An 11,983-nucleotide genomic window follows, 5' to 3' on the forward strand; every position below is an offset into this window, starting at 1 on the left:
TCAAGGGTAGGTGTATTAAATGCATTTTCAACTTGCAATGTTTTTCAACTTACAGTGGGTTTACCAGGTTACAATCCCAGCAAAATCCAAAAGAACATCAACAATTCTTCATCCTTATGAGTACTAGAAAACTATATTTCTGTGTAAGAAGAAATCTTTCAAAATGACTACAAGGTTTTAAAACTTGAATCTTTGTGACATCTAGTGGTAGCATAAGTTGCTACAATTTAAAACAATCAGAAACAAGTTTGATTCAATGCATTAATTTGGTTTTCAAAAGCCTCTGCTTCTAGAAGCTTGTAAACATTCCTTAGCTTTTGTTTTAGGAGCTCTAAAACAGAAAAGATTCACACCATGGACTTGGGTTTAAAAAAAAGTGAAAGAAGTAAAGTTCTCCCAAGGACCCAGGATGTGCCTAAGCTCCCAGGTTCTGGAGCCAGAGAGTATGGAACACACATTAACAAGATCTGCCCTTTAACCCCTGCCCAGCACTTGGGCCCTCTGATTAACATGGAAGAAGTGATGCCACTCAGCACTCCCAGACTTTCTTGGTTCCCATTCGACTTACTCTGTGTGGCTACTCCCTACAACATTCCTGGATGTCCTAAGCCCAAAGAGAAAGGCAGACATGGACACCCAGCAGCGCAGAGGGGTGAGTTCCCACATCTGTTCCAGTGAGGGCAATGAGCCAGGCAGAAGAAAACTCCTCAGCAGGACAGCAGAGAACATCCTTTCCCCACTGAAATCTCATCACAAAAGTGAGGAGCACAGGTACCCCTGAGCACCACCTCCCAGAAATCTGAAGAAGCCCTCACTCATTCCCAGTAGGAATCATACTTTCTCAGGCAGGGCAGGAGGGTAGCCCCCCTTCACTCTAGCAGCCCTGGGCCTGCTCCTGGGCCATCTTGTTCTGCATTCACACCCATATTCTTTGAGTTCACCTCTTGCCTCCATTGGTTGCTTCAGAAACTCTTTCTTCTTTCCACCTGACGAAATCACACAAATAATCTTGTATTGGGGAACCAACAATATTTTAAAGCTACTCTTAACACCCATTTATACAGCTGTCTTTAAAAGAGAGGGGGATGGGGCTGGGGATTTAGCTCAGCAGCATAAGTGCCTGTCTTGCAAGCAGGCAGTCCTGAGTTCGATCCCCAGTACCGGTAAAAACGAAAAAGACAAAAAAATAAGAGAGGGGGCAGAGCTCAAATTTGGAGGGAAAAATACAAATCAGGAGTCATGATCTGAAACTTGAAACAAGCAGAGAAATTTATTGATCTTGCTTTGGTTGATCCTACAAATCTTGATCAATGCTTAATGTAACCTAAAGGCAAATAAAAAGTAAATATGCTTTAATACAATGAAAACTGTGAATGGCTATGAAAATAAGAGTGTAAATAATTTATACGTAATTATGTAAATCAGTTTTTTGCGTTTCAGGAGATGTCAAAGAATATCCGAAGGGAGTAAAAGCATCAGTTATGTTTGTGATGTATTTCTATCCCTTCCTTGTTCTCATCCCTTTACATCCCTCTTGTGAGGGGCCTCTTCCTGTGGCCACACCTCCCTCAGGTGTGGCTTCTCCCTGAGCCCACTGACCTTCACTTCCTGCTTTCCTAGGCACCCAGCTCACTCCCTTCACTCATTAGCATGGATGCCCAAGGCCCTGAATTTGAACCTCCAGCTGGGCCTCTTTCCGGCCTCAAGTGCTCTTCTACCTCTTGGTCCTGCATATCCCAGAAGTGCCTGGAAGTCGTCCTCTGTAAGTGGAGCCCTCTACTTCCACTTCCTGTATTCCTCCCCCAGTAGACTGTAGCACTAGACACTAGTCAGTAACACTGTTGGCTGACTGGCAGAGGAAGGTGTTCGGCTTTACTCCTGACCCCATCTCTCTCTCTTCCATTGAGTCACTCCCGCTCTCCACTGTCCAACCCTGCTCATCTGGCATCTGAGGATAGCAGCAGCCCCTTTTCCACATCTTTCCCCCTCTAATCCGCTTCCATCTTATCAAAACACAGCTCTAAACCTAAAACCTTTCAGTAATTCCCACTGTGCTCAAGTCCAAACTCCCCAACATGACCTACAGAACCCCCATTGTCTTCCCTGTCCACCTCCACACCACACACATCAGCCCTCAGGCAGCAGCTTTCTCTCCTCATCCTGTGGCTCATCTCACGAGGAGTCCTTGAGCTTCACCTCTAGGAAGACTTGTCCAGATGAGTCCAGCGCTCCCCGCCTGTCCCTCTAGAGTGCTTTCCTGCTGTCCCATGGTCCCACTGGAGGGTGTTCCCAAGTACTTATTACCTCCCTGCAGTGTAAGATCTTCCAGACATTTAACACAGATATATCCAGAGTCCTCTTGAAAACATCCTTCACATCAGACCCCCCAATGTCTTGTCTGTCTAGGTTACTTCAGATTTCTACCAAATCCCTTAACTGGCCTCCTTATATCTACTTCCCCATTCTTTCCCCTACACTGTGCAGTGTAATCAAAACATATGGTTAATATTTAAATTTTTAAAAAATGTATTCAGGAAAAGATGATGCAGCCATTAATCCTCTCAAAATACCCCTTGCTTATCTCACTGTTCTCACCACTTTCTGAAGCAGTTCTGGAGTCCTCTGTCATCAAAGTACAGTTTCTGCAGCCACCAAGGGCCGTCCAAAGGAAAGGTGGACTGTGTCAGACTGTGTCCTCACACACCCTGTTCACTAGACCTGTTAACAGATAGCCAGTGGCTTTTCCCCAAAGTCAAAATGACCATGAAAGCTAAATGTTTTAAATCAGTTCAGGACATCGAAGCAGCCATGACAGCACCACTAATGAGGACTTCCAGAGCTGCTGCAGAAAGTGGTGAGAATGATGGGATGTCTCCAGAAGCAAAAGGGAGGTTTCTGAGGGGGCACTCACAGCAATGTGTCTTATGTAATAATGTTTTTAATTAACATTCTCCATATCTCCTGACCATACCTTGCATAGTTAGAAGGTCTTTCTAGTCTCAGTTCCCATCGCATCGGCCTCCACTGCCTGCAAGATCAAACTCAAGTGTCTGAGAAGAAATTAAAACTTCTTTTCCTGAGCTGCCCTTGCCTCATCCATCTTCCCTGACTCTCCTCCCTGGGTCTTTACCACACTTGGGGTTTCTTCAGCCTCCCATCCCAGGGGAAGATGCAGATTTGCCAGGGAAGTGCTTTGGAGAGGGTAGAGAGCACACCTATGTCACAGTCAGAGCCAGCAAGAACTAGTTTGCTCCCTGGGAAGAAAAGGCTCACTTCCCAGGGCTCACATGTACTCAGCTTTATCAAAATAAAAAGTTTTAAAAATCTGTTTTTCACAAAGTATTTTGATACTTACATCAGGTAACATGGGCTCATCCACTTCTTCCACTCTGCTCAGGTTCGGTGCCCCAAACCGGTCACTGATTTCTGCTATTGTTTTGCCTGCCTCTTGCGCTCCTTCCTACAATGACAGAACTCACTTTTACTTGTATTAAAAATTAATATATTACTTTTCTCTCAATTTTGATATAATATCTTAATTGAAACAGCAAAATTCAAAATTGTTAATGGCATTAACCAATACCTGTAAATGGACAGAGATTTCTAGTAGTAAGTGCTAAATATTATTTTAAAAATACATTCAGTTCAGATGAGATTGTGTGTGTCTGTGTATACAAGACAGATACCTATATACCAATCACTGTTAATTCATAAAAAAGAACAGCTTGTGATTTCATTGTTTGATCACTTTTTCATGCCTACATCTTGTAATCTTAACAACTACTTTGAAGATGACAATATGCAATATATTACCTAGTGTTAGTTTCCTATTATTTTATTTTGAAAATCTGTATCATACTTGTTTGTTTAAAAAATTCCAAAAAAATACATGCAGAAACTTAAAATGCAGGATTTGTAAGTAATTCTGTGGCCAACAGTTTAGCACATTTTGGCTTCTCAAATACATACATACACTGAATTCAATTTTTACCTATTTTGAGATTTTTGCCTATCCAAAAATATATATTTGGACTATCACTCTGGCAATATCCTTATTAAAACGTGGGCTACTGATGCATAAAAATTAAGCTTTATATTCTAGGAGCTTCATTCATTTCACAAAACAGAACATCTTTTCTTCTCACCTCTTGATGTAAAGCATCTTCACTCTTGGCTATATTTTCCATATTCATTCTCATCTCCTAGAGCATATAAAATTCAAAAAATAACTATACTTCATTTTGATTCCATGTTTAATTTTCAAGTATTTTATTTTTAAGGAATGTTTTGATTAAAAGTAAAAGTGCTGTCATGCTTTAAGAAGTGATCTGAATACACTTAACCCAAAACTGCAGATCACAGTTCTATCAGTATCCATACTGATAGAAGACAACTGTACTTTATTTATAATTAAATAATTTTTAAAAAGAAAAATGGGCTAAATATTAAAATTGAGGTAAAATTATTAGGGAATATGACAATGCACAAAATAAAAGATCTAATATAACCTTAGAATAAGAGATTTTAAAGAGAAGTTGGAGTTAATATGACTTTTATATACATAAAGTAGTAAATTTTTCTGAAGGAATTAATTTTGCCAAAGTTACCCTCTAATGCCAGAGCCTTCTCTTAGCAACACTCTCAAGGATGCTCTGAGTGTCATCACAGCCCAGCTGGGTGTCCTCTCTCTTGAACCCAGCCAACCCTGGCTGGACTGTGCAGCAGGGTAACCTAGCCAATGCTGAGCGGATTAAGCTGGGAGACCAGTGGTCTCAGGGCCATACACGGGTCACCCTGCTTCTGTGGATGTGCTATAGTCAACTCCACTCTCCTGGGGACTTCCTATCCTGCACCCTGGTGGGTGTAGAGGCATGTCTCTGTTCCCATCCCTAGAGATAGATGACACACACTAAGCCAGTCAGAATCTTTCCTCAAAATTCTTCTCTTAATTAAAACAACCAAAACATGAAACTCAGGACAATTAAGGACACATTGCTCAGGGTACCCTCATCCTTCAGTTTAGGAGTTACGTGCCTTCTTCAATTCAGGGCCCTTCCAGCCCTTTTCCTTTGGAGAATGATAGCTCAAATTATGTGTCTGCAACCACAGAGGCAGCCATGACAAAGGACAAGGGTGAGGCTGAGATGGTTCTTTAGGGGAGACAAGCAATAATGGCCCAGGGAAACATGGCTTGAAGTTACTGTGATTCTGGCCACAGAGGCTGCTGATGCCTGAAGGGAGTGGGTGTGACCCTCTGGAGTCACGAAACTGGGATAGTGACTTTCAAGCACACAAATAGAGCTGTCACCTCAGGAAAGAAAATTAAAATTCTATTTTGATCTTTGTAGTCTTTCATTTTTTTGGTCACTGACACATCTAAAAAGAAAAATATGCTTCCATACGTGTGTACATATGTACATACCCAAGTGCTGCTACACAGACTAACATGACTTCAGCATCTGTATTTTTAAAATGATGTACGAGTATCTGAATTTATTCTCTACAGTTCTGTCTTTTTATTCATTTCACTTTTTAAAATTTACTTTGAATAACTCTCATCTAAGTCTTTAATAAACACAACACGCATATTCTATAAGCCTTGTTTCTAATTTCAATTTGACTGTGGGGGCAATAAGAAGAGTAACATTTGAGCAAGAGATAGCAGCCATCTCCTCAGTCCATCAGCATTTTGGCATGTTTTGCACCCACTCTTCAGCTGCCAGGAACTGTTGGGCAAGTGGAAATGGGACACCACATAGATATAATCAGAGAACACAGGTCTTCTTGTAATAAGTCATTGCGTAGTTTAATAAAAGATAATATATTTTGAAAATGCAATCTATTATTAATAGATCTAACTTGAAGAAAGGAGACATGATATCTCAGAGATCATACACCCTCAGTATCACAAAAAATTTAGCCTGCAACATTGGCTACCATAAAGAGGAACAGCGAGCTCTTGACTAAAGTGTTGACAGAGTCCAAATTAGGGAACTTTCCTGCTCACAAAGCAGTTTCACGTATGTGATTCTCACTTTGTCCTCACAGCAATTCGGTAAGATATAGCTCATAATACTACCCTGCTATCCCTGTTTCTGAAACACATTAACTGAGACCAAAAAGGTTACAAAATTTGTTTAGGTCACACAGCTAATGTGCAGCAGACCAGTAGACTATGAATCAACTGGCTTCTTACTACAATAACCAGGAACAATTTAAGAATTCTAAAAGGTTTTAAACAAGCAGACATTTATAAAACTTCGAGTTACCTGGTCTAATTGTTCCTGAGCTCTCCCCAGCTCTTCTATTCTCTGTCTCTCTCTTTCTTGCATTTCCAGCTCCAGTTGCAATGCCAGCTGCTCCTGAATATTCAGAAATATATATACCTTATTGCAGGCAGATTAATTGGGAGGAATTAATTCTGTAGTTTCTAAATGCCCCAGGGTCATTTTGTTTATAGTCACCTAAATTTCAGAAGCTTACAGAAATAAATGGTCACTGTCACATAACTTTGGTTGTATCAGGACCCTTTTGGTAAGAACAGGTATCTATCTCTTTCTGTTATTTCTTTCTGCCAACACACTTGCTTAACAGTCACAAAATCTTCTCCAAAACAGTATTCTATATTCCATCTCTCAATATAATGCTTTGAGTGCAATGCACAAATTAACTGTACTGGTCAACAAGATAAGGCTAGAGAAATACCCACTATGTCCAGCTTTCATTGTAGTACTGCCAAATTTTATCTAAGTAAAATAAAGTCGATGGAGCAGAGAGCTAACTGTCTTCCCACTGGAATGCAACTGCTCTGGGGAGAGAGAGTTGTTGACAATTCTCTTTTCTACTAGACGGGCAGATTTGAGATTGCAAGAGTTTTAAGAGGCAGGAAGATCTTCATGCAACATATGTGCAGAGCTCATTTCCTCTATGTCTGTGAAAAGCTAACTGTATCAATCACTTTCTTTACTTCTGAATGTTACCCACTCCCCCTATGTTCCTCAACCTCATCCAAAGTAGACTAGGTTTGGACCCACTGGTTGATTTCATAGCTCCACCCAACTGATTCATTAAAATGCTCCTAAGCCAAAAAGCCATGTTTTATACAACAGCGCAACAGTCTGCCTCTTCTAAGAAACAAAAACATCTTTTCCGTTCAGGGTCTTCTTTCTGCTCCTTCACCATCTCCCCTACTTTCCCCACCAATGCACCTAACACTGCTCCTGCTGGGATCACCTGTGGCTACGGATGAGCTCTTCTCAGTCCAGCCTCAGGCAAGGTGAATGCCCTCCCCTGGGCTTCTGTCTATAGGACCAGCTGAATTTTTCTTTAACCCCATCACAGCTGTTTCCACAGTACAGAAGCTGCATGTGCAGATAAAGTGAGGAGAGGACAGAGCCATAACTAAGTGACCAGAGCTGAGGGGTTTTTATCACGTAGGCTGTGCACACCAAGGCTGGTACCGCTAGTTCTAGGACCCCCTGACCCTTCCCTTCCATGCCTCACCTGCTGAAACAAGAGCTCCTCAGCTCTGAGCCTCTCCAGCAATTCCTGCTCTGCCAGTGCTACTGCTCGTTCATGCTCCAGCTGGGCCATTTCCTTCTGTCTCTAGCATTGTTAAAAACCAATAGTACATGACCCGTCAGAGACCAAACCCTCTCTGAAAGCAACCTTAAAAGCATCTTAATCACACCAGGAAAAGCAAATTATAGATTAAAATCAGTCTATTCATTTGAAATTGCACAATAATTTGATGAGATGTATTCTGTCTGAAGAAAGCACAAAGTTAAAAGCATATTTGAGTATGACTAATAAGCATGTGAAAAGGAACACTACAATGTGTATGGAAAAGACTACACATGAAAGAAAACTCCAAAATATCTAAATAGAAGTCATCTTTAGGGTTTTTTGCCTTTCTACTATTTATGCTGTCTAAGTTTTTATACAACAAACATTACTTTTGTAATAGAAAGGATATAGAACCTTTAAAAACAAGACAAACATATTAAACCATTATTTTCTTCAGACTTCAAAAAGAAAGTGATACTTACCAGCTGTTCCATTGTCACATTTTCCTTATACTTATAAATCCACAAAGCTAAATACTCTATTGGATCCACAGGGTGAACTCTTGCCACTTCTGCAAGACCCTGAATTAGACAAGTCCCAAGATGCTTTTGAAGATAGGCTGATTCCATTTTTAACTCTTAAATAAAATCCTTTTAAAAAAATAACCATTTCACATTAGTTCAGGAAGTTTTCAATTAAGGTACAACAAGAGTAATGTCTGCCAAGGCCAACAAAGCATCACCAGTCACGGCACAAGAAAGCTGGTCCAGGAAACTTCAGTTTCCAGAAGGGCCTCTTGGAAGTGATTACAACTCCTGTAGTTTCAAAATCCAAAAGCATAGTCAGGTCCAGTCCAAGAGAGAAAGGAGCACTAAATGACTGCAATATGACTGTCTTGTCACCCTTCCAGCACACCTGAAGAAACAGAACCTGCAAGAAATCCAGGCAAAGGGCCTGATTTCTGCAGAAACAGACTAGGACACACAGCTGGCCGATGAAGCAGACAGGGTCTGGATGCAACTTGATTCCATGGCCCTGGGTTAATGAATCTACTGAGATCTTCCTCCTAAGCCATGGAGGCCATGTTTACAAACCATCTCTGCAGTCTACCTCTTTTTAAAAATCCACACATTTCCAAGGCTGAAGAATAAAATGTAGCTGCTGTAGATAACCGGTGTGGCTGCTCAGGATCTGGCCTGTGGTTCCTTTTCAGTTTCCCAGCAGCCACCTTCCCTGTCCCCACGGCAACCAGCACTCCCATCCTGAGGAATAAATCGAGCCTCGCCCTAAGCCAACACACCTTGATTAGCCCTTCCTCACTCTCAGAAAGTTCTCCTCACCTGCAACACACAGACCTTGAGTTTCTCCAGGCACCTCAGGAGCAGTGTCTCCTTTGAACACTACACACAGCCCAGGTCCTGTTGGCTGAGAGTTGAGTGAGTGTGCGCGCGTGTGTATGTGTGTGTGTGTGTGTGTGTGTGTGTGTGTGTGTGCATGCGCGCGCACGCGCGTGCATACACACACACATGCCCCTGTCTCTTCTCCCTCTAGGATACTAGCTTCTCTACGTTCTTAAGGAGTGTTTCAGTCACTGGGCTGACACAGCTGCCTATCCATGGTGGCAAGTGAGTGAGCTCCTGTGCTTTCCCAGTTAACATCCTTGTCTTCTGCAGCTATAAGGCAAACAGCAATAATCTTAGACATGATTTCTTGACAGAATATAACAACTTTCTCTTATGCTCTTTGAGAAAAGTTGCTCACTTCCAATAGCTTTAATATTTTATGAAATCCAGACTCTTCTGAGCTCCTGATGCAATGTTTCAATTATTCAACAGCTATACACTGAATGCCTCCAACAGGTACCACAATAGATAGGTATTAGGAATACAAAATTTATTGACTGAATGCTTGTGCAACTCCATTCATATGTTAAAATCCTAACTCCCATCTGATGCCTCCTGATGGCATCAGGAGGTAAGGCCTTTGGGAGACACTTCGGTCGTAAGGGTGGAAGCTTCGTAAGTGGGATTAGTGCCCTTAGAAAAAGAGGTCCCTCCTGTTTTCCTCCACATGAGCCCTGTGAAAACTAGGAAGTGGGCTCTTAACAGACATCACACGTGCCAATACCTCAGCTTTCTAGCCCCAAATCTGTGAGAAGTAAATCCATGTTAAGGCCACATAGTCTTTAGTTACTTTTTATAGCAGCTTGAACTCAAATAAAAGCAGAAAATCTCTGCCTTCATGGAGCTTCCAGTGAATGAGGAATAGAGATATTCAAATTATTCAAATCAATAAATGCAAAACTAAAATTGAAGTACTATGAAGAGAAGACAACTGTAGGATCTAAACAAGTCAGGGAATTCTTGTCCACAGGATAAAGGAACAAAATTCAGAAAGCAAAAAGCAAGAGCTTTGGCAGATCCAAGGGACAGAATGCGAGTCTAGGCAAGTCCTGGGACAAACGCACTTAGCGTGTAGCTTAGACTTTCAAAAACACCAACATGCTGGGGTTCATCCCGAGGCCCCCATGCTGCTCTTCACCATGTGATGCTAAGAGGACAACATGATATAACCTCTTCAGGAGGGGATTTGGCAAAATCTGGAAAGTCTCATACCTATTTGCCCTCTGTCCCACATATCTGACTTCCTGAACCCTCTCTCAAAAACACACTTGCAATCATACAAAATGGCATCAGCATGTGGTAATCTGCACTGTTACGTACCACAGTCAAGGGGGGACAGAGCTGGAGGTTCATGAAATGTACCACAGAGACTCTTGCACAGACAGAGACTGGGACCCTCCCAAAAGACAAGAGTGGTCCCCCAGACACAAACTGCAGGCAGGAAAGCTCAATGCTGAACTCATCAAAGCCACCTTCCATAGCAGTGTCAGCAGTGGGAAAATGAAAGTGTATGTGCATGCACATAGAGGCAGCCTAAACACCCCGAGATCTGAGTAAAAGTCCCACAAATGAGCTAAAGTCCTGTCAAGCTGGCACTGCTGCCTCAGCCACACAGAAAGAAAAGCATTCTTGCCACTGGCTTTAGAATTGTTTTCCATGGAACATCTTCTAAAAACAAAGCTGCCTCTTTGTCCCACTGTCATGTGAAGCAAGTAACATAAAAAAGGAGGTGATTCCTGCTGCTACTCCAGAGGACAGTTTCGAAAAGGAACAATGGGCCCCCAGGAAAATCTCTGGCCTGAATATCCAGCAACTTGAAGTCTGTCTCAGATTTGGGGGTACTTGATGTCTGTTTCTGTATTAGCAATTTTTCTCACTGCTGAGACAAAATACATGTTGCCCAAAGATAAGGAGAAAAGGTTTATTCAGCTCACAGTTTGTAGAGGTTTCAGCCCGTAATTGGCTGGCTCCAAGACACAGTGGCATAGCAGAGGGCAATCGTAGAAGAGGAGAAACAGCTCATGGTGGACAGAAGACAGTAAAAGTAACACGGGACCTTAGCAACTCTTTCTGTCCCCATCTGCAACCCCTTGAGGCTTTGGGGGGGGGGGGTCTAGACACTATCTATAACAGTCCAGGATTCTCAGTGGGAACTGGGTGAGGCTCCTCGACCATCTATTAACATCTCCTGTCCACCAAACACTGACAGTATCTACTCCTCCTACTGTGGTGGTAGTGGTGGGGTGGTGGTGTACTGAAGACTGAACTCTGGCCCTTCACAATGAGCTACATGCCCAGACCTTCTTTTATTTTATTTTGAGATAGAATCTGGCTATATTTCAAATTGCCCAGGCCATATTCAAACTTGTGATCCTCCTGCCTCAGCCTCCTAGAGTGCTGAGTTTACACACAAGTACTGCTTTCCATATACACCAGTAGTAACCTTAGCTCCCCAAAAGCACAATTCTTGTCCACAGCCCCGGCTGTCTTGACCTGAATGAGTGCACAAGGGAACCAGGGAGCGGTTGCCAGATTTTGCCAACAAAAATACAGCATGTCCAGTTAAACTCACACTTCAGAGAAACTACGAATAACTATCTTTTGGTATTAAAACATAACCCATTTACCTGAAATGCAAAATCAAGTATGCAGTGTTTGAGGTACCAGCGATCAGTCCCGGGGATGCTCCAACACTGAACTAAAACCCTATCCCTAAATAGCTCGTGGGCCTCAAACTCGCATCCCCACCCTTGGCCTCCTGAGTGCTCAGATCGCAAACGCCTCGCGGCATGCGGTCTGTGGCTCGCCATATCCCGCTTAGGGATTTCCCGTCTGGTCTCCCTGAACAGCCCCCCTCCCCAACTCCCAAGGGTGCTGCGCGAGGAGGGAGGGAGAGGGTACTAATGAGCCACCGCCAGATCTCGGGCTTACCAATACACCTGGGGGACTCTCAAAGTCCGCCAGGGGAGCTGCCCGGTCAGAAGCGCAGCCGCCGAGCAACGTGCGCTCAGGCA

General features: G+C 42.7%; 1 protein-coding gene across 3 annotated transcripts; it reads right to left on the reverse strand.

The window, feature by feature from the left end:
* Positions 1-1,245: 1,245 nt before the first annotated feature.
* Positions 1,246-11,880, reverse strand: Dydc1 (DPY30 domain containing 1). 3 transcript variants are annotated; one of them, XM_063233692.1, is made up of 7 exons: positions 11,597-11,878; positions 7,504-7,605; positions 6,270-6,362; positions 4,146-4,202; positions 3,356-3,460; positions 2,972-3,028; positions 1,246-1,324 (listed from the first exon to the last, which is right to left on the reverse strand). In XM_063233692.1, the coding sequence occupies exons 1-6, from the start codon at positions 11,777-11,779 to the stop codon at positions 2,981-2,983; spliced, it is 588 nt and encodes a 195-aa protein (XP_063089762.1). In that variant the 5' UTR covers positions 11,780-11,878; the 3' UTR covers positions 1,246-1,324; positions 2,972-2,980. The 3 variants fall into 3 exon arrangements, with proteins under 3 accessions (XP_063089762.1, XP_063089763.1, XP_063089764.1); XM_063233693.1 differs by lacking the exon at positions 2,972-3,028 and having other exon boundaries at positions 11,597-11,880; XM_063233694.1 differs by lacking the exons at positions 2,972-3,028; positions 11,597-11,878 and adding an exon at positions 8,049-11,554.
* Positions 11,881-11,983: the final 103 nt, after the last annotated feature.

The sequence above is a fragment of the Cavia porcellus genome, unplaced genomic scaffold, assembly GCF_034190915.1.
Source record: "Cavia porcellus strain 051 isolate PalLab524CR breed Dunkin Hartley unplaced genomic scaffold, mCavPor4.1 scaffold_23, whole genome shotgun sequence".
In the NCBI taxonomy this organism is placed as follows: Eukaryota; Metazoa; Chordata; class Mammalia; order Rodentia; family Caviidae; genus Cavia; species Cavia porcellus.